The sequence below is a fragment of the Tursiops truncatus genome, chromosome 11 (genome assembly GCF_011762595.2).
Source record: "Tursiops truncatus isolate mTurTru1 chromosome 11, mTurTru1.mat.Y, whole genome shotgun sequence".
In the NCBI taxonomy this organism is placed as follows: Eukaryota; Metazoa; Chordata; class Mammalia; order Artiodactyla; family Delphinidae; genus Tursiops; species Tursiops truncatus.
The window spans coordinates 70,561,061-70,584,701 of NC_047044.1; the positions used below are offsets into that span (position 1 = coordinate 70,561,061).

The window sequence follows — 23,641 nt, forward strand, 5'->3', positions numbered from 1 at the left end:
AAAAGCTTTGGACAAAATTCGACACCCATTTATGATAAAAACCCTCCAGAAAGCAGGCAAAGAGGGAACTTACTTCAGCGTAATAAAGGCCATATATGACAAATCCACAGCCAACATAGTCTCAATGGTAAAAGACTGAAACCATTTCCACCAAGATCAGGAACAAGAAAAGGTTGCCCACTCTCACCATTATCATTTAACATAGTTTTGGAATTTTTAGCCAGAGCAATCAGAGAAGAAAAAGAAATAAAAGGAATCCAAATCGGAAAAGAAGAAGTAAAAATGTCACTGTTTGCATATCACATGATACTATATGTAGAGAATCCTAAAGATGCTACCAGAAAATTACACGAGCTAATCAATGAATTTAGTAAAGTAGCAGGATACAAAATTAATGCACAGAACTCTCTTGCATTCCTATACACTAATGATGAAAAATCTGAAAGAGAAATTAAGGAAACACTCCCATTTACCGTTGCAACACAAAGAATAAAATACCTAGGAATAAACCTACCTAAGGAGGCAAAAGACCTGTATGTAGAAAACTATGACAGTGATGAAAGAGATTAAAGATGATACAAACAGATGGAGTGATATACCATGTTCTTAGATTGCAAGAATCAACATTGTGAAAATTACTCTACTACCCAAAGCAATCTACAGATTCAATGCAATCCCTATCAAATTACCAATGACATTTTTCACAGAACTAGAACAAAAAATTGCACAATTTGTACGGCAACACAAAAGACCCCAAATAGCCAAAGCAATCTTGAGAAAGAAAAACGGAGCTGGAGGAATAAGGCTCCCTGACTTCAGACTATATTACAAAGCTACAGTAATCAAGACAGTATGGTACTGGCACAAAAACAGAAATATAGCTCAATGGATCAGGATAGAAAACCCAGAGATAAACCCACGCACATATGGTCACCTTATCTTCGATAAAGGAGGCAAGAATATACAATGGAGAAAAAACAGCCTCTTCAATAAGTGGTGCTGGGAAAACTGGTTAACTAATGTAAAAGAATGAAATTAGAGCACTCTATAACACCATACACAAAAATAAACTCAAAGTGGATTAAAGACCTAAATGTAAGTCCAGTCACTATGAAACTCTTAGAGGAAAACATAGGCAGAACACTCTATGACATAAATCATAGCAAGATCCTTTTTGACCCACCTCCTAGAGAAATGGAAATAAAACCAAAAGTAAACAAATGGGACCTAATGAAACTTAAAAGCTTTTGCAGAGCAAAGGAAACCATAAACAAGATGAAAAGACAACCCTCAGAATGGGAGAAAATATTTGCAAATGAAGCAACTGACAAAGGATTAATCTCCAAAACATAAAAGCAGCTCATGCAGCTCAATTAAAAAAAAAAAAAAAAAAAAAAAAAACAATCCAAAAATGGGCAGAAGACCTAAATAGTCATTTCTCCAAAGAAGATACACAGATTGCCAACAAACACATGAAAGGATGCTGAACATCACTAATCATTAGAGAAATGAAAATCAAAACTACAATGAGGTATCACCTCATACCAGTCAGAATGGCCATCATCAAAAAACCTACAAACAATAAATGCTGGAGAGAGTTTGGAGAAAACGAACCTTCTTGCACTGTTGGTGGGAATGTAAATGTATATAGCCACTATGGCGAACAGTATGGAGGTTCCTTAAAAAACTACAAATAGAACTACCATATGACCCAGCAATCCCACTACTGGGCATATACCCTGAGAAAACCATAATTCAAAAAGAGTCATGTACCACAATGTTCATTGCAGCTCTATTTATAATAGCCAGGACATGGAATCAACATAATTGTCCATCAACTGTTGAATAGGTAAAGAAGATGTGGCACATATATATAATGGAATATTACTCAGCCATAAAAAGAAATGAAACTGAGTTATTTGTAGTTAGGTGGATGGACCTAGAGTCTGTCATACAGAGTGAAGTAAGTCAGAAAGAGAAAAACAAATACCATATGCTAACACATATATATAGAATCTAAGAAAAAGAAAAAATGGTTCTGAAGAACCTAGGGGCAGGAGAGGAATAAAGACGCAGATGTAGAGAAAGGACATGAGGACATGGGGAAGGGGAAGAGTAAGCTGGGAGCCTGTGAGAGAGTAGCACTGACATATATAAACTACCAAATGTAGAATAGATAGCTAGTGGGAAGCAGCTGCATAGGACAGGGAGATTGGCTTGGTGCTTTGTGACCACATAGAAGGGTGGGATAGGGAGGGTGAGAGAGAGACGCAAGAGCGAGGGTATATGGAGATATATGTATATGTATAAGTGATTCACTTTGTTATACATCAGAAACTAACATATACTTTATACTCCAATAAAGATGTTAAAAAAATAACATAAGTCATTAACTGTATAAGGCTCAAATTGCTTATGGGAATCTATTTATTGAAATTGTCACTCTTAGAAAAGAAGTATAAGTTGAAAGAACAGATGATTTTTCTTGTAAGCTGGATAATGTTCCCCAAAGAAAGATGTTAGATCTTTATCCCAGTAATCCAAATTTATACTTGTAAATGCTAATTTATACAGCAAAGACTTTGCAGATGTGATTAAGGATATTGAGATGGGAAGACTCTCCTGGATAATCAGAGTGACCCTACATTCAATCCCTTACAAGAGGGAGGTTGAAGGGCATTTGACTACATATAGAAGAGGAAAATTTGATGTGACTGTGGAGGCAGAGATTGGAATGATGTGGCTACAGGCCAAGAAATGCCAACAGCTACCCAAAACTGGGTAAGAAATGTACAACAAGGAACGTTCTCTCCACTAGGGCCTCCAGAGGGAGTATGGCCCTGACAACACCTTGATTTTAGTTCAGTGATATTGATTTAGGATCACTGGCCTCAATAACTGTGAGAGAATAAATTTAGATTATTTTATGCCACCAAGCTTGTGGTAATTTGTTGTAGCAGCCACAAGAATCTAATACAGTTATCAAAGGAGATGGCAATTTCCTGTTTATGCTAAATAAACAGGAAAATAAATTCATTGTAGAGTTCTGGGGATAGGTTCTTTTCCTGGGGGTGGCAATAAAAAAGACCAAAATGATTTTTTTTCAAAGATTGAAACAATAAAAACAGCATTATAAAAATATAGTGTATTTCTGCAATTGAAGCACAGAAGTAGCTTGTTTGTCAGTAGTTAAGATTTAGGACACAGGCTCTTAGGAGCAAGCACAATTTTAGGGTGTGATGTTAATACTCTTTATATGATACGTGTGAGATCCAATGGAATAATTATAGGGAGAAATAATTTATTTCTCTTTTTGTTTAATATTAATTTTGGAGAGGTTTACTATGCAGATTAAAGGACATTTCTTTAGCTGTAGGTTTAACAATACAGAGGAGTTGAGCCTGTGATTATTTTTGCCAACTTCCTCCTGATATAGGGAACAAAACTTAAACCCATAGGAATCATGAAGCTAGCTCAATATCACTAGATCTGGGACTCAGATTTGTGGTTTAAGACTCCGGTAAATTATTTGTGTCAAAGAACTGTTGTATTTCCTAAGATTTTTCAAATGGTAAAATCCTTCCCAAACTGGACTGCTTGGAATATTGTATTTCATACCAAATTAACAATTTCTAAAGTATATAATCTGGCAGTTCTTAATAGAATTATTTAAAAAATAAACATTTCTGTTCAAATCAAAGAAAATCATGAACATGCAGGATCAATGGCGTTTCATATGCCAAAAATGCCAATCATTAAATCTTTTCTGAAAGCTTGTTTGCTTCAGTTAGCAACATAAAAAATTATCTCTGAGGATTGAAACTGTTTATTTTAGAAGTCTACCTCTTTGCTTTTTTGAGTACTTTAATCTATATCAGCATGGCTGAATTGAATAGAATAATATTTACTAATGTCACAAATTTTTTTAAGTATCCATATTATGCTTTACATACTTCCTCAGATCCTTTTTAATCATCTTCTTCTCTCTCCTGTATTATGGTCACTTTGGTCCCTATTACCTAGTGCCTTCTAGTATCTTCTAAAAGTTTCATATCATCATTATAAATTCTTTACTTACAAATGCTTTATTTCCTAACCCCTTAACTCCAGCCAAAGACGATTGTCCTTCTTTTTCTTGAAGGTCTTTTCCTTCTCTACTTTAATTATTTAAGTTAGAGTGTGAAAAGATCTGGTGTGCTATTCTTTACAAATATTGAATAATATTTGCATTTTAGCTCTTGCCTATCAAGACTTAATCCAGTGTTCCTCAAGCTGGGTCTAGTCAGAGAAATTGCTTTCCACAAATTCTGAGCGTTCTCAAGGAGAATGTAAAAGTTTTGATCATCTTTGGATGATAGCTTTAAAAATAATGTAAACATGTTCTGGATCCTCTGAATGACTGCTGGATAGCTTAATATTGTCTATAATTTTAGCCCTGGAATTTGTATTTATAAATCCATTGGTGCCAAGTTGTACTATTTTATTGTCTCTGGATAATAAGAAATAAAGAGATATGCACTTAATGGTAAATGATGAGCTTGCACTAAGTGATGCCCAAATGTCAGCACTGCTTGCCAGAAATCTTTATTGTAATTAGCATTGAGAAATGGCCGAAGAAGTCAGTCATCTGGTACAGGGCTGCAAGCAGCAAATTAACTATGGCAAAACAACATCAATAACCATATTAAATCAATTATTAATTTCAATATTGCTTGCCTTGTACCTTTGTATATTTATTTATTTATGACTGTGTTGGGTCTTCGTTTCTGCGTGCAGGCTTTCTCTAGTTGCGGCGAGCTGGGGCTACTCTTCGTTGCGGTGCGTGGGCTTCTCACCGCAGTGCCTTCTCTTGTTGCAGAGCACCGGCTCTAGGTGCACAGGCTTCAGTAGTTGTAGCATGCAGGCTCAGTAGCTATGGCTCGCGGGCTCTAGAGCACAGGCTCAGTAGTTGTGGCACACAGGCTTAGTTGCTTCACGGCATGTGGGATCTTCCCAGACCAGGGATCGAACCCGTGTCCCCTGCATTGGCAGGCAGATTCTTAACCACTGTGCTACTAGGGCAGTCCATTGTATAATTTTTAAATGTACTTTGGTGTGAGTTATGAGTACAGTAAATTTATAACTAATTTTATGCTGTATATATTTAGGTAACATTTTAATAATCATAATTTTAGTTAACATGGATAGCTGTGGTTGTTTGATTTTAGCTGTGCTTTTCTCAAGTTTAAGAGCCACAAAGCCAAAAGAATAAATAATACAGAAGTCTAAAATTCATTAGACAGATGTCCTTCTGGCAATTCTCAAATCATACAGTACCAGAAGCTGCCTTCCAATATTTGGCTTTGGAAATGGCCAACATGCAAGCAGTCGATGAATGTTTCTAAGGACAGCAGATTAAATGAGAAAGGGAATGTTAACTTACTCTCTTTTAAAGTATCTGTATGACCATGTTCTCAAGAGAGATCTGAAAGCTCCTCATTGATAAACCACAAAAAAATTAGAGAAACTTTGGAACAATCTGATTTATCTCTGCTTATGTAAGCAAGTTTTTTCAGTCTCATGAAGATATTTCAGACTTTTTCTTTACTTCATCAGGTTATCATGCATTAAGCTGTCCTCCTCCAGACATTTATTATTTTTTTCTAGTCGTGGCCATGAACAGTATGAGCATAATATAAATGCTATAATTATAAAAATTCAGTGCAAATATTTAAAAGTACTCAAAATCATATCTGAAGTCATTTGAAAGCATTGGTTATTTTTTAGGAAAAATAGCTAAACCTGAAACGAGTAAATAATTCTCAACATTTTTCATTTCTTCTACGTACCATATCCAATCAAAGGATGAGTTCTCTTAATTTGGCTTATTAGACATCTCTAAATCCTGTCTACTTTCTTTATTTTCCTCCACGACAAAAGGATTTCAGGCCACCATCCTTTCTACCTGGATTATTGCTACTACTGGCCTCTAACTGGTTTCCCTCACTCCAGTACTACTCATTTCCAAGCCACTGTCTACACTGTAGTCTGAACTAGGCTTAAAAGGCAAACCTTATTATTTCACCCTCCAATGTGGTAAATTAAAGCCCAGTTTACCAGGACTCACAGGGCCCTCATGATCCGCTAAGATATCACTCCAGCCTTGATGCTCATACTCCAGCCATACAGTCCTTTCAACTTCTAAATCTCACCTAGCCACTCTCAGCTTGGTCCCTTCACAGTGACTTTCCCTTGCCAGGCACATTCTTCTCATATCAGCGTTAACACTCTCTCCCAGCCTCCCCACGCCGCCACCCCACACACACCAGGTAGTACCTTAAACATTATCCTCTCTGAGAAGTTTTTCTTGATTCCTGGACTGCATTGCCAAGCCCACTCTACTCTGATAGCTTCTTGAATTCTCCCTATCATAGGACTTATCGTACTTGATTATAATTTCTTCTTCAGTCATCTTTCTTGTTGATTGAGAATAATGTTTTATAACTCCTTTGTGGGAGATATATGTGAAGTCACATCTCCTAACAATGTTAATTTAAGACATAATTAGAAATGCAGACTTATGCACAATTAGGTTTATTGAATTTTTAACCAAATCTATTTTTTGAAACATACTATGCATATTGAAAAATGCATGAGTTCTAAGTGTAGAGATTAATGAATTTTCACACCGTGCAATTACCACCAAATCAGGAAAAGCCATCACCCCAGAAGTCTCTTCATATTCCCTGCCAGTCACTACCTTTACCCATCTTCTCAAAGGTAAGCAAATATCCTGACTTCTAATGAAACAGATCAGTTTTGAACACTTTAACCTTGAACTTTTTTTTTTTTTAAATTTTTATTTATTTATTTATGGCTGTGTTGGGTCTTCGTTTCTGTGTGAGGGCTTTCTCCAGTTGTGGCAAGCGGGGGCCACTCTTCATTGCAGTGCGCGGGCCTCTCACTATCGCGGCCTCTCTTGTTGCAGAGCACAGGCTCCAGACGCGCAGGCTCAGTAGTTGTGGCTCACGGGCCTAGTCGCTCCGCAGCATGTGGGATCTTCCCAGACCAGGGCTCGAACCCGTGTCCCCTGCATTGGCAGGCAGATTCTCAATCACTGCGCCACCAGGGAAGCCCTTAACCTTGAACTTTTAAAACAGTACAGCATGTACTCTTTTGTGTCTAGCTTGAAAAACATGTGCATGTAAAATTCACTCTTATTGTGTGTAGCAGTAGAATATTCATATTATTTACTGTATGATAGTCTATTATATTAAAAATACCATAGTGAATTTATCTAAGTCACTATTGATGGGCATTTGGGTTGATTCCAAGTTTGAGTTATATGAACAATGCTAACATTGGTACTTGCTAACTTGGTACACCTATGCACACATTTTTCTATCACACATACCCATGAGTGAAATTGCTTATTCACAGGATATGCAAATCTTCATCTTCAAGGTTTCTATAGACTGTTAAGATTTTTTTATAGGCAGTTCATAGGAGAAGAATATATGCATCGTAATCATGCAAAGAGATGCTCAGGATATTTAGTAGTCAGGGAAATAAAAATTAAAGCTCTTCACACCTGGTTAGACAGGCTAAACTTTGTATCTATATAACTTTAAGTTTAGATGGGAAAATGGAAGCCATCAGGTGCTGGAAGAAGAAAAATTGGAGCCACCATTTTAAACTGGTGTCACTTTCTTTTGTTTATTGCTATACCTTCAACCACAGGTATAAGACAATATAAGTTATATACTATAACTTAATAAACTTCCACACTGAATATATACCCCAGGAAAGTTCTCCCAGAGGTGCATAAAAAGGCATGTAAAAAGATGTTTGTTTTCAAATTGTTTTTAGTGAGGAGATTTTAAGAGAGAATGGCAATGAAGGAATGAAATGTAACAAAGGCAGCTAGAGGAATAAACTAAACTTACATAGAACAACATGGACAGATTAGAACAAATAATATTAATTGAAAGAACTGAGAAACAGAATAAAATATGCAGTGAAGTATAATTTATGTAAATAAAACCAAATATAACAATACTATTTATTGTTCATACAACAACATGTGTAAATAAAACAAAGAAGATGAACTGAAGTGACAGTGAGTGCATGGCAGGATACGGAATTGGAGTTAAATGGAAAAAACATAATACAATATATAAATAAATACATAAATAAATAAATGATAAGTATGAGAGACATTGTGCTCAGGCAGTACTTAGTGTGTGCCACAAATTGCAGAATATTATTGATCATATCAACCTGATCCTGTGCTCCTGAGGTGTGAACATTTAGAAATAAAGTGTTACAGAAATAATACTCAGAGAATGAGGTACTGGCTATTCCCTGAAAGTACAAGTGTAGATGAATCTCTTCCTCTTTGGTGATGGCCTGTTCCCCACCCAGATGTTTTCACAAACTCACACTTGTAAACACAACATTGTCAAAAGCTTATTATTCTCTTGTAATATTAGAATATTCAAATATTGCAATATTAGAATATTGTTCTCTTATAATATTAGAATATTAGAATATATGTAATTATCATTATTATTATATCAATCAAGTAATATGAAAATTATTTATAGAAATGCACTAAAACACTGAAAACTTAAAAATTTGTTTTTCATTCAATAATCCATTCTATATATATATATATATGTACTGAGTTCTTATTACATACAAGGTCTTATGCTACTCTATGAAGATGAAAAGAAACACACTTCAGCCTGGTAGAACACTTTGAGCTGTAATCTTTATGGTAGATGTAAATGTAGAGAGGCTATTTCCCTTGGCAGCCATGCTCATCTCAGCTCACCACTGCGATTCCAGCCACCTAAGCTGGTGTCTTTCTTCTTCAGTGAACTAAACAAAACAAATTCAGCAACCTAACCTAAACATAACTCTCATCTTTAACTCAAATTTGGTCCAGAAGCTGTAAGTATTCATAAGGGTTGTTAAATACCATATTTTATCATTTCTAGTATACCCAGTGATTTCTTCCATGTTAATATCTCTGAAAAGGGAATGTATCTTGCAATTTATGGCACCTCTTAATTGCTGTCAGTCAGAAGACAATAATGACTTAGTTGTCACTGCCTGCGCATATGTGACTTTGGTCATAGCTGTTTATATTGGCATTACTTCAGTTGAGTTGGGAGTATTTTGGAGATAACACATGTTGAGTTTAATTGCTTTTTAAATGTCTTATGATTCATCATTAAAACCAAAAATATTTTATGTACAGAAATTTATGGAAATAGAGCACCTGGACATATAGGGATAACATTTTTTATTCCTGTTGGCCAGATCAATTTCATTTGCTTAAAATTCTTGTCAGCAAGAGTCTTTATTTTATTCTATGTATAACATACTACCCCCAAAACTTAGTGGCCTGAAACATCAAATATTTGTTATCTCATGCAGTTTCTGAGGGTCATAAACCTGGGAGCATTTCTGTTGGGTAGCTCTTGCTCAGTGTCTTTCAAAGACTGCAATTACGCTTTTAGCCAAGGCTGTAGTCATGTGAAAGCTTGACTGGAACTGGAATGTGCTTGCAGGATGGCTCACTCACATGGCTGTTGGTAGGGACCTCAGTTTCTCACTGTGTGGGCATCTTCATAGGGCTGCCTGAATGCTTCCACAACATGGCAGTTAACATTTCCCAGAACAACTGATCTGAGAAGGAGAGACAGACAGACAGACAGACAGACAGACCAAAATGGAAACCATGGAAACCACATTGGCTTTTTATGACCTAGTTTCCAAAGTCCTGCACTGTCACTTCTGCTTTATTCTGTTCACTAGAAATGAGTCATTAAGTCCAGCACAACCTAAGAGGAGAATTAGTTTCTACCTCCTGAAGGGAGAACTATCAAAGAATTTATGGACATATTTTTTAAATGTCTCTAATAACTGTCCATTAATGCCTGATAAGATTGAGAAAGTACTGGCAGAATGAGCATCAGAAGCTTGAAATAAATACTGAAGCATTCTTTTAAGAAATGATGCATATACCAATACCACCAAAGAATAGTATTTTGTGGCAAAACACAAATATCATTTACTGAGTTTAAGATTGATTTAGAAGAGTCATATTCTGAACGTGGAAATATTTAGGATTATATTACACAATTGATTTTGTACATAGTTTCCTTCTTGTCTATGCATAAGAATCACAAGTCATAAAATTTTTGTGTAAATATTTCCATAAATATAAAATAAAATTCTACATGATAAACAAATGTTGTATTATAATTTAATTAGGAGTATTTTTTCTTTCTTAATAGTAGAATTAATGGCCTTTTAGATCCAATGGGATTTGGTAAATGTCTGTGGTAGACTGCATCGTTTGGCTCCAATTCGTCAGTATTCCCTATATCCACACCCTTTGCTGGTAACTATAAGGTGCCCACCCATATACGTGAATGACCTGCCCTTCTCCTTGGCTCTGGGTTTTATAATGTGACTTGATTTGGTTAATAGGATATTAGCAGTCATGAGGCAAGCGAAGGCTTGAAAGTGTACCTGCACATTTCCATTTGCTTCCTTGTACCTCTGCCACTGTCATGACAACATGCCAGAATTAGCCTGTTGGAAGATGAGAGAAAAATGGAGCAGATCCAAGTTGCCCTAAAGGTCGCAACTAAAGGCAGCCTCTAACATTTGACAGTCAGACTGCTCTCAAGCGAGTGAGAAAGCCCAGTTCACATTAGCAAAGCCACATTTCTGATCTACTGCTGACCCTGATGTGTGAGCAATTAATGTTTATTGTTACATGTCACTGAGGTTTTGTGGTTGTGTTTCTGCAGCATTATTGTGGTGATAAATAACTAATATAGTTCACTTAAAATGGTGTATGTGTTTTCACCACTTTAATATGGTATGCCTCTTCCCATTGATTAATTGGCATGATAATCTATGTGGATAAGATTTTCCACTGAAGTTCTGAAGTCCCTTGAAAACTTGTACTATGTCTGGATATACACATCATTCTTTCTTAGAAATAATGAAAAAAGTGTAGACAGAACTGTTTGACAGTGGTTTCCCCTCATCCCTCATCATTGAAAATGTTATACATTTAAATGTAGTAAAAGGAAGATTTCAGAGCCAACAGACCCTTTTCCTTATTCTTTTACTTTCTGCTATTGCATTCAGTTCAACTAAATCAGCTCTACCTGACCAAGGATAGGTGACTTTGAGTTGACTGTGAATGCTAAGCTCTGTTCTAGATATAAACAGACAGCTATGCAATCACCTGAATTAAGATTTTTAGGAGCCCTAAATGCTAATTTGCATATATCTGGTGAAAAGTCATGGGGTGGGAGAGGAAATTTAAGATTTTGGGGGAATATATTAATACTATATTGCCAGGCATTTTAACTCTATCATCTTTCTAACTCATAGAATTTTAGGAAGAATAAGTGGAGTAGAGAATGTTTTTGTCTGTCCAATACCCTCCTTCTGTTATTAGCACCTGATATTTATTTTAGGGGAATCATCCCTTTCCACTCCATGTGGCCCTGGTGGAATTTCTATTACAGTGCTCTTGCCACCTTCCAATTATTCAGAAGGACAGGCAGGAGGCCAATGATGGCCCCTGATGGCCAACCTCCCGGGCATAATATGAGTCTTTAATGAGATTTGGTATCTGTATTAGGTCAGAAAAAGAGTCCCTATTTCTTTGGGACCACCAGCCAGCAGAATGTAGGCTTGGAACGGTCAGCACCCGTGATTCCTGTCACAAGGAGATAGCCTGCCTAAAAATGAAACGTGCGCACAGAGAGAACTAGAATCAGTGGATGGAGAGACAGTCTGCTGAGAACATTACTTAAGCCTTTAAACCCTGCCCTTATATCTCGCAGATGGCATTATTTGAGCCAATAAATTCCTTGTTTTTCTTAAGCTTATTTGAGTTGAGTATCTGTCCTTTGCAACTGAAAGGATTCTGAATGATTGAAAAGTGTTATCCTCACTTTATGGGAAAGGAAATTATCTTCCAAATGTCACATTACTTGCCCAAGGTCTCACAAGGTATCTCACAAGGTAATAACAGAGTTAGAACATGATCACAGATTTGTCCAATGCCCATGATCTTTGCATAACTGCATTTTAAAAGTTTTTAAAATGTATATGCAGTAAAACTCACCCTTTTGTTGTACAGTTGTATGAGTTTTGACCAATAGATTTGCATCACTGCCACCAGTTTTGCACCCCCAAGACTTCCTCATGCTGTCCCTTTGTAGTCAAACCCTCCTTTTTTTTTTTTTTTTTTTTTGCGGTACGCGGGCCTCTCACTGTTGTGGCCTCTCCCGTTGCGGAGCACAGGCTCTGGACACGCAGGCTCAGCAGCCATGGCTCACGGGCCCAGCCACTCTGCGGCATGTGGGATCTTCCCGGATCGGGGCACGAACCCGTGTCCCCTGCATCAGCAGGCGGACTCTCAACCACTGTGCCACCAGGGAAGCCCCCTCCTCCTACTCTTAATGCTTGATAACCACTGACTTGTTCTCTGTCCCTAGAGTTTTGTCTTTTCCAGAATGTCATATAAATGGAATCACACAGCCTTTCAAATCTGGCTTCTTTTCATTTAGCCTAATGCATTTGAAATCCATCCATACTGTTGTGTGTTATCAACATAAATGTTTTATGAAAGCATGCTTAGAGCAGCTTTTCAATCATATCCTCATTAGTGTGAGTGGGGCATATACAGGTTTTAAAATGATGAAAAGAATGTATACTGGGTTGAATAATATTCTACCAAGATTTATATCCAGCTGGAATCTATTTGGAAATAAGGTCTTTGCAGATGTAATCAAGTTAAGATGATGTCAGACTGGATTAGGGTGGGCCCTAATCCAATGACTCGTGCTCTTATGAGAAGAGAGAAATTTAGACACAAAGATACAAAGGGAGAATGTCACATGACAATAGAAGCAGAGATTGGAGACATGCAGCTGCAAACCAAGAAACACCAAGAATTGCCTGCAACCACAAGAAGCTACAAGAGAAGCATGGAACAGACAGACTGTCCCTCAGAGAACCAACCTTGCTGACACCTTGATTTCTGACTTCCAGCTTCCAGAACTGTAAGAGATAGATTTCTGTTATTGGAAGCACTCAGTTTGTGGTTATTTGTTGTGGCAGCCTTACGAAACTAATACAAGAAGGTATGAAGGTATAGGGGATTGCTTTTAGGGCAGCTTCCATCAAGCAAAAGAGCCCGACTGAGGAGATAGGATAGATGAAGACCAAGTTCTTTCACTTTACAGTTTTGCCTTAGGATGAGCCTGACTGAATTCTAGAGCCAAACTGTAATAGCATCACGGGTACTGGTATATTTCCCCAAGCATCAAATCTATTACTAGTAACTGAAAGTGAAACCTGTTTTTAAAATATGATAAACAATGTACAAACCTAATTTTGGCCTCCTCATCAACTAATTTTGAAGTCAACTCATTCAAAACCGCCATGTTTCCATTGTGAAGGAAAAAAAATATTCAAGCTGGGGAGGGGGCACCTTTCATCAATCTTTTTATTAAGCATCTCCAGAAGATTATAGACTCAGGAAATTAGGTATTAAAATTTAATTAACTTTCCAAGTTACTTGAAGAAAAAAGAAAGAAAAAAGTAAAATCCACATTCCTCTAGAGAAAAAAATCTTCTGAAGTGCATTTCAGTCTGCTGCTTGGATTTTAGACACAAACAAATTATAGGATATTTTTAATAGACAGAAAGTATATAGCCTTTTGATACTTAAGACATAGAAGCAAAAGAGAGCAAATGAACAAATTAGCATTTTAGACAAACCAAGAGAATGGATTTTTTTCTAAGAGATATTTAAATTATGTATCCATGATGTTAATATTGTTGATTAAGTTTGAAACATCAGTTAATCTACCTTGTAATAATGATGAAAATCTGTGATTCTTAAACCTGGCTCCTTTTCAGACACTCCTGAACAACCTAGAAAGATCCCTATGTCTCACTGCCCAGATTCTGGTTTGGTAAGTCTGAACTAACACCTAAGGAAGCTATTTATTTTTTCAAATTCTCCAGGTCATCCTGATAGACGACCAGGTTTGAGAACAACTAACATAGAAAATGCTCTCACAGAAAGAAGCTTTGATCTCCCAAAGCCTGGGGAATTAGAGATGGGGTCAATCCAAGGTCAAATACCAAAAGCAAAATATTAGAATGGAAGTAATATAATCCTTAAGGTCAAGAAACAGAGGCAGGGTCTAAAAGGGAAACCAGGATGCAGGGTGGAAGCAAGCTTCATGAAACAGGAAAGGAGGTCAGAATGCCAATGAGAAATCACAATCAGAACACAGGGGAGGATTGTAAGCCAGAAACACAGGAAGCTCTGGCATTTCGAATTTGGGGCTCAGTCTGGCTCAGGACTCAGAGAAAGCTTTACCTGAACCAGATTCCTGTCTGTAGAGTTATGCTTTTATGTAAATTCCTCTATTAAGAGTATCAGTTCATTCAGGGTTTATCCAGTCTCTTATTTTTTCAGCATCTAGCAGCTTGCTTTAGTGTCCAGCATTAGACTGAGTGATATGCATTGACCTCTCCATAAACTGAAGTTATCTCCCAGGCGAGAGTATTTCACTGTAATAATGCCTGTGTGTGTCTATGTGTGTAGCTCTATGTTTGTTTGTATATTTTTTGTAGAATGCTTCAAACATTGAACTGTTGTTTAACATGTAATATTTTTTTCCCATGCTATTAAACTTTTAATGAAAACCCTTTAAAAACGAATTTTCAACTTCAGGTAAATTGAAAGGACAATTGTTATTTCTTGGGTAACAGTAAGACATTTATTTCTTTATAATTTGTTTTCATTCATAAAAAGGACAAAGCACAGTCCTATACTACTCCATTGAAAAAATGATAAAAAATAACTAAAAAAATCAATTCAATATTTATCAGTATCAAATAAAACTACTATCACCTTTCCTTGAAATACAAAGAAACAACATATATATCTATATCTATATAAAGTTTAATTAAGAATCTTGCGTCTTAAAGCAGATGATACATTAGTTAGTTTGACAACAGTTTAAAACTGATGGTCCCAGTCAAATTTGTACACTTGTATGAGGAAATGAAAGGCTTGAGTTATCAGTGTATGAGAGATTTTAATCTACCTTATCTCTGCCACAAAGTTAAAATTAAACAAACAACCTCCAAAGTCTGTTTTCTTCTTACCTTTCAGAACCATTTCATGCAAAACCAGTTTTGCTCTTTATTACCATACATCAGAAAATAAAAGGCAAGCATGCATTTGGCAAAAGATTTAGTTGTTGACTATATAAAAATGCCCAACATGGGTCACATTGCAAAAGGAAAACCCCAAGGTGTAACAATGAAGACACAAACATGTGTACAGAAGGCTCACAGAGTATTCGTTTCCCTAAAGTATGAAGAGATTTTTTTTTCAAATAATTAAATATTTTATGAAATCTGGTAACGATCTCAAGACTGTTGACATACTTCCACTGGAGAATCATCCCTTTCACTTATTTTTAAAAAGTTTCATTTTATAACAAAGAGTTAAATGTAAACTAATGAAATATTTATTGGTATTTTCATAATGAAAACTCTAAACATTTATACATAGATATATAGTACAAAAATTATACAAATTAAAGAAAGGGGGGTAAAATAGTAATAGATCTATTTTGCTTCCTGTAAATATTTTTTTTTTATGAACCTATAAGGTATCCTTTCTAAAAAGATAAATTCTATCTCTAATTAGCTAGCAAGGTTGTGCTAATAAAATAGGATTATACCTCTTGAAGCATCAGACATTGCACTATTTCATAAGCCAGCTAATCCTTTATTACTTGATTTCTTTCACAACCATACTCAAACACATTTCCGTGCACACCATGGAGAATGAAGAAATGTGCATCTTCCTTTTCACAACTTATAAAAACCTAAAGCACCAACACTTGGGAGACCACTGGACAGACACGTTATTTGTCTCCTCCTGGCCTTCCAGTTTTGCATACTCTTCAAAGTACCATTAGCAACATCTTGATTTGGTATTCATAGCCAGTTTTCGGTATTGCATTGAAGCAGGAAATGAGTTTAAAACTAAATTAAAAAAAAATAGGGAATACTGTAGTTTTTCCGAGCTACAGGTGATTTCTTGATTCCATACCTTTAATAAAGAGAGGTTTTACTTAGAATGAAGCACAAAAACAAAGTCACTAGAATATTAGATAATTCTGATATTCACTTAACTGTCATTTATTCCTAGCTGTGTAAAGACTGTCACATCTCAATTAAAAAATGGAAGCACTCTACTTCTCAAAATTCATCAGTTCACGTGTGAATAAATACAGCAACATGATGATATTCTAACACAAGAGCTGCGATTTTTTGAGGTTTGAAATTGATGATAAGAAAAACATAAAATAATGTCAGAGTAGAATACAAAAGTAAAAAAAAAACTTCATGTAGTATATTAATTTTATTATTAAAAAACTAACTTAAAAGTATTACTGATTCTGAAGACCAAATATTTAGAAAATTACTTACTTCCAAAACAAGAATACTGAAAGTAAGTTCTAGAATTTGGTTTTCAATATTCAAAATCATCCAACTCATTCAGTAGAATGTTTTGGTATTGGAAATTATGTTAAATGCTTTAGTTATACTTTTTTCTTAAAGAAAACTCAAAATGCCATGAGTGATAGGGGCCATTCAAAAATATGCAGGACCCAAAACAGAGAGGATAGTACAAGAGACTGTATTACTCTTACATTTACCACATACGATCAACGTTTCAACCTCTATTATATTTCACAACTTGTTATTAAATTTAAAGCACCTGTGTATGGTGATTTTACTTTCACTCTACAGCCTATGGTATTGAATTGAACACTGTAAATTGTCCCATTGGATTAAATCATGCAACTGTCACAGAATTAGGTTAAGTGGTTTATAAGGCATATTGGAACGAGTTAAAAATCATTTTATATCCATTTAAAAGTTTATTCTTTTGGATGAAGGGGTTCCTGAATGCCTCAGTCATAACATATGCTGTAAATCAGTTGGATAGTTTGTTAAAGTATAATTTATTTGGCTTAGGATGGAGTTGCAGGACTTGGAAGGAATTGTAGTCATCACAGAGATGGAGGGTGTCCTCTGAGCTGGGCTGGGAGCAGCAGATGTCATGCCACATTCAGAATTCCAAGTACACAAGGATGCCAAGGACAGGAAGCAGGAAGCCAAGAAGACATGGTGATAGGATGGATGCACCTATAATGTAAACCAAAAAAGTGCATATTATTTCATTGATAACAGTCACTGTTGCTCATTTACCCTGCTATGGGTATTATGTAACCATGAAACTCAAGTGGTTCCTTTAAAAAAATACTAGCTTCACTTAGTCTTAAGTGACTTAAGAAAAACAAAAATGTTTTATCAAGGATTTTGTGTGTGAGACTGTGTGGACTGTTTATACCAAAAGTTCATATAAATCATTTATGATAATAAGATCACAAATGTTTCTGTTTTTCCTGTGATCCAGCAGTCCCAAACTCCTACCAGAAGGCACTAGGTCAGGAAACATGTATAAATAAGTGAAAAATCGTCAGTAAGCTGTGAACAAATAAGATAAAGAGATGCAGAAAAATGCTAATAATGTTACATGGGGCAATGACATCATAGGTATACTGGAAGGTCCTACATGATTTCATATCCTAATGGTTTTAAAACATTTAGGGGCTTATATGCAATGATTTTAGAAATGTACTTTTGATAATAATAAATAACCTATTCAAATTTTTATCTAAAGAACAATTGCCCTGAGAGATGTTATGTAAATGAAGAATAAAAATGATGTAATATTCTACAGACTTAAATTACGTCTTGAATGACACCTAGAAGGGCTCTTCCTGTGGTCAGGTAAGTTTATGGGTCCAAGTCCAGCTTCACTGGAATTCTTGAGAAAGGGCTGAAAAGTGGGACCAAGAAGGTACACTCTTCCTTTCAACTCTCCACAATTATTAAGTGCTCTCTTCAATGAGCAAAAAATACAGTCAACAGCTTGTAAATATAATAGATTTGTGTCCATTTTTGGAAGTTTATTCTCTAAATTGAAACTTTAAATCATTGTTATCTACTATATCAACAGTTGCCTAAATAGACCTTTCTTTGGAATATTCCTCTTAAGTTTAGGAAGACTCAAGGCCATTTCTCTCGAATTTGGTCATTGAAAGCACAGTCATACTCCCTGTAAGGCGGAAGATGATTGTGTCTACCTGCATTCCACTATTGCCCTGTTAGCAGCATTCAGGGCTGCATGGAAAATATAAGAGAGAAAACATTATCAGACACTGATAAAGGGGTTCTTAGAAATGAGCAGGACAGCGAAGGTAAAAGTGAGGGCAGAAGAGCAAGCACTATATAAACAGCCCTCGAGTAGCTGCTTATAGCCTCTTTATGATAATGCATAACGGCATTATCAGTAGCAATGATGACACAAATAATGACCATGATAATTGCTGTTCTACAGCAGCTACAGCTACAGTTCACTGTTCTACAGCCACAAGACAGACACCACACTGATCATTTATATGTATTATGACATTTATACAATAGATTATGATGGCAGATCTTATTTTCCTGACTTTATAGATTATGTAACTCAGATTCAGGTAAAATGACTTGTTCAAGGTCAGTGGCCAGTAGAAGGCAGAGCCAGGATTAGATCTCAGATTGGCCTGGCTCCAAAGCCCATGCTCTTTCTACCTCTCTGCCACTTTCTACAGATAACTTTGGAAAGGTACCAGTGCTAGAAAAGCATTAGGACATTACATCTTGCATTTAAAGTGTCAAGGCCAGGGCACAGGAGGAAAACAAATGACTTACGGGAAAACAGAGCACCTAAGCTGTTTCAAAGTGTCTTTATTCTTGTAGCATTTTTTCCTTCTATTTTTCTACACAGATATTTTAAAACTATGCCACAGCCCACATATTATTTTATTCAATAAGATGACCAATAATAAACCTTAATCACACAGAAAAACATTAGCTTTCAATGTTTGACCTAATTTAAATGATCTTTCCTGAAGACCTTTGTCTGAGAATGACTGCAGGGTCTCTGCAACACTGCGTCTTTGACCACGAATTACATCAGTGATGGGTACACATTCATGTATTTGCCTGAATATGTGGGTTGGCTAAGTACAAACTGTGGCCAAGGAAAGAAAGTTAGTCAATTATGGATGCCATTTTGAAGTTTTGGTGTTAGTATGAAAACCAAACACAATTTCATAATTTGAGGCTTCAACATCAGGATATTTGATTTATTTAAAATAAACTCTTCATGTTTATGTGTGTTATATTTAATTTCTCTAATGGCTCAAGCTTATGTAACTGTGGTCTTCATCTTCAATTCTCTTCCACATTGCAAACACAAATTAGAGACCTGACTGAATTACTATTTTAAAGTCATTTTAAATGTGGGAGCCCTATATTCTTGAGGGGTTTTAAACATATATTGGTTTTCCATCTAACAAAATGTATATCAAGCATAATTTCAGTACTTAACATGGTATATAGTAAACGTATATTTTTCTTTTCACATAGCTACTGAATATCAAACATGAAAAAGTCATCAGTCTGGTTAATTACTTTTGCCTATAAGAACAAATGTAAGGCCAATTTAGAATACTATGTCTCTTCCATTGGATTTCTTGACTTTTTTTAACCTAAACTGCCCAGATTTATTTTTCCCTCAGGAAGGATTCCTCTAGAGGGAGTTATATATTGAGAAGAGAAATTTAATTAAAAGTTAAGCAGTGCTTAACAATCTCTCCAGGTTTTATGCTAAATAGACCGCCACTCTAGTCAGTTTTTAATACAAATCTCTTTTCTGATGCTTAAGTTTAGATACCATGGTCCAATCCAAATTGCTAATGTTTACTATTAATACTTGGAATTTTCTCCTTGTGGTGTCATGTTTATGATCACACCTGTTAATATCTCTAGATTTTGAACAACTTCAGGACAGGGAATATATCCAAATCATATTTTCAGCTGTGTTGTCTTGAACCATAAAGTTATAATATGAATAATTCTTCCAGTTAAAAGCCCTGAACCTTTTCTGATTGCAGAACACAAGGTGGGAGAGAAAGTGAAGGGGTAGGACACGGGGGTTTAAAGAAGACAAAGGTAACCACTGTGACATGTCTCTCCTATCAGAGAGATGATATTAAAAATCTGCAGTATCAGAAAGACCTTATTTTACTGCTCAGGCCGAGGGGTTCTCTAACCTTTCTTGATAGGATGTTACTTTGGATTCCTTCAAAGCCTTATAACCCTGGGCTGAGGGAAGAAAGCGTTTTGATAAGATGATTGATCCCCATGCCTAGGGGTATGTTTCATATATATTAGGTGTGTTAGGTACACGTCAGTGGGTGTTTGCTATTGAAATTTGTCGAATTCAATAAAACTCCTGCTGGGATAGCAGCAAGTTTAGAGAAACATAAGAGTAAAAGTCTGTTTGGGATTGAGAGTAAAAAATCAGCTCAGAGGGAAAAAGAGCAAAGTCACCTGCGTTTATTCAGGTTAGTAGTATGACAGACACAGATAATCCCAGCTTGAACTTAAATGGAGACACTGCCAAGGTCATGCAGCAGCTGGCAAATGCACAAATGACCCCTTCACTGAGTGGCTAGTGCTGTGTTACCAGTGCTACTCCATACCTGCTTTACACTTCCCATCTTTTACTAGGAACACCCAATTGCTAAACTACTCTCCCCTTGAGACGGCTCCCAACCCTAGTTAATTCCTGATACTCCTGCCCTCATCTTAGAAACAGCAACTGATCCAAAACTGATTGCTTCTTCCCTTAGACCTTCCTCTGGATTCTTCAGTAAGAACTCAAACCTTACATAAGATGTTCCTCCTTCTCACTCGAGAGGTGTTCCACAACTGCTCTGGGGTACGTTTCCTTGTTACATCCAGTCAATTACAGGTAGTCCGACTATCTATCAGACTACAGATTTGTAACTGGTCCTTGGTTGTTTAGATTTTGAGAATAAACAGGCAAATATGAGGGTCTGTAAGCAGGTCACTGTCCTAGCAGGAGATGTAAGGGGATAGTGAATAGTGTAATGGGGCTCTAGAGCCAGGCAAAGAAAGCAAGAGTCCAAATACTGCCTCTGCCTTTTATTGGCTAGGTCATCTTGAGCATGTTCCTTAATATTTTTATGCCCTAGTTCCTTCAAGTACAAAACAGGGGTAATATATCTCATAGCTTTATTGTGAGTATGGAGAAGATGTATATCAATGGTTCTTATATATATTTTAGCAGCATAACCTTTCTTCAGAAACAATCATATGTGGAAGCCCATTTACTGAACAAGCAGGGAGAGGGGATGCTTTATTTAAAGATGGGCCTGGGGCAGGAGACCACAGATTTGTTGCCTCCTTTACGTTCATGCTTGTACCTGTACTCCCCCAAGCCCATCACTCCAGGCAATGTGTAGGGCTCTGCTTATCACAGTTTGAAAACAGCTGCTTTATGTAGAGCACTTCGAAAAGTGCATAGCTGGGAGAAAACTTCTGTAAATGATAGTGATTCATACTACACTTGATGTTGTTCATCTCTTTATACAGTCCTACACTGTATTTTTTGAAAAGTAGTTGGATAAAAACAAAGCAAAACAATAGATAAAGCAGGTGTCCCCTGCAGACAACATACATTTGAGACCTGTATGTCTATTTACTGTTCCCTAGTCACACATTGTGTCCTTTTAGATCACAAACATTCCTGAAATGTCCTTTCACCTATCAACACAGGGCATATTGGACTTTTCTGTAGTAGTCTAGCTCAAGTTGATCTCCTCTGTGACATGGTAGTCTGGGATCTTTGGTTTTAAGTAACTGGAGCTCAACTGAAGAAAAAGCTGATTTTGCACTGCTTTGGGACAACTAGAGCTAGTTAGTTAACTGAATACCTGTGTCTGCTACATTTCTGACTTTCATGTCTTCTTCCTTTGCAGATTGCCTCACATTCTCAGACTGACTTCTCAAGGTAGACAAGAGAGTCAAGTTCACAATCATACATTCTCAAGATCAAAGAGATGATATTTTTTTTACTCCAGTTCCAGTGAGAAAACTCTCAAGGAAAGATTCTTATTTGCAAAGTCTGAGTCATATACGTACTTTCAGACCAATATTGTGGCTGAATTAGTGCATTTGTGTGATTGAACTAGCTGGGAACATGTTCCCGTCCCTCAACCAATCACTGTGGCCAAGGAGGAGGGTCGCTTAAGAAGACATCAACACTTTCTGATCTCAGGTATTGATTACGAGCTTTGTTTTTGGGGTTAGCCTGACCTGTTGGCAATTCTGGATCTATCATTTACTGGCTGTGTACCCTTTGGAAAATTATTTGTGTCCATTTACCCCTTAGATTGTTGTGAGGTTTAAGTGAGGAAATGGCACTTATTTTCTTAAATTTTGTGGCAGAAATGGGTGAAAACAAAAGTTAAAGGAGGAAGAGCTGTTTTTTACTTTCAGATACTGACATATAACTTAATGTATGAATGAATTTTCTGACCAAGAAAATTTTTTAAAAATTCATGTACTCTAATTTTCTTGCAGGACTTAACACTTAAAGGATGTAAAACCATTGAGGCAAAAACAAATACTTCAAAATTTGTCTTGACTACTGGGATTTTACAGAATGTCTGAGACAAAACAATTATAGATTTGTTATTGGTTAATTCATTTCTGGAATTTCTATCTTATATATCTCTCCTCCCTTTCATATTTTCTTTTTCATGATTCCCCCCCACCCTTTTCCTGATTCCCACCCGATTTTTTACCCTTGACTAGAAACTGGTATAGAATTTGGAATAAAACTTCTGTAACTCAGTGAGGTTAATGTTAAAATTTTCTTTGGGCCATATATCAGAATTTTTATTTTTATAAATTGTCTAATGCTTATTAAGAATTAAAAGACGTATCTCTTTAAAAAGTTAGTTGGCTCTGTTTCAAATAGGTCTCTTGGGGAAAATGCTGTTACAGTTTTCAATTTTAAATCCATTATTATAAGCATAACTACCTGCCTTTGACAAAATGGAGTTATGGATATTTACCCCAATCGGTTTTAAGAGTTTCTGGAAAAGAAAACAAAAGAGAAATCAGAAAATAAGATGGATTTTTTCTTTGAGATAAGAAGACTTTTTATATTTGATGATTTTTTTAGCCTTTGATATCTATTATATTATAGTGTCTATGTGTATCAGCTTGCTTATTCTGTGTTTGAGAATTTTATCTCCTTATGCTTCTTTGAGATAGCAAAATACTAAGCTATGTGAAGAAGAAGAAGAAAAAAAGATAATTTAAGACCTATTTGCAGTTCTGTTAATAGCTAGTTGTGTAACTTTGGGCAAAAGAGAATATTTGGACTCAAAATATGGCTCTGAGGCTGGTGTGATCTTTGGCCATTTTACTTGTCAAGGCTGTGGATTTTTCTTTCTATAAAATGATAGGGTTCAATATTATAACTCCTTAGGTTCCTAGCACTGCCATTAGTCTATGATTCTATGCAAACCATAATGTGTTCAAGAATATCAAGCATTGAGCCTAAAATTTGCAAAGATATTTGTTA

The 23,641-nt window shown here is 36.1% G+C and overlaps 1 protein-coding gene across 4 annotated transcripts in view; it reads right to left on the bottom strand.

Moving 5' to 3' along the window:
* Positions 1-17,134: 17,134 nt before the first annotated feature.
* CNTN1 (contactin 1) overlaps positions 17,135-23,641 on the bottom strand; it is a 376,722-nt gene continuing 370,215 nt past the window's right edge. For all 4 annotated transcript variants that reach the window (XM_019934617.3, XM_073788827.1, XM_073788825.1 and 1 more), the window contains one exon: positions 17,135-17,271. In XM_019934617.3, coding sequence (XP_019790176.1) covers positions 17,195-17,271 — 77 coding nt within the window. In that variant the 3' untranslated portion in view covers positions 17,135-17,194. The remainder of the gene's footprint in view (positions 17,272-23,641) is intronic.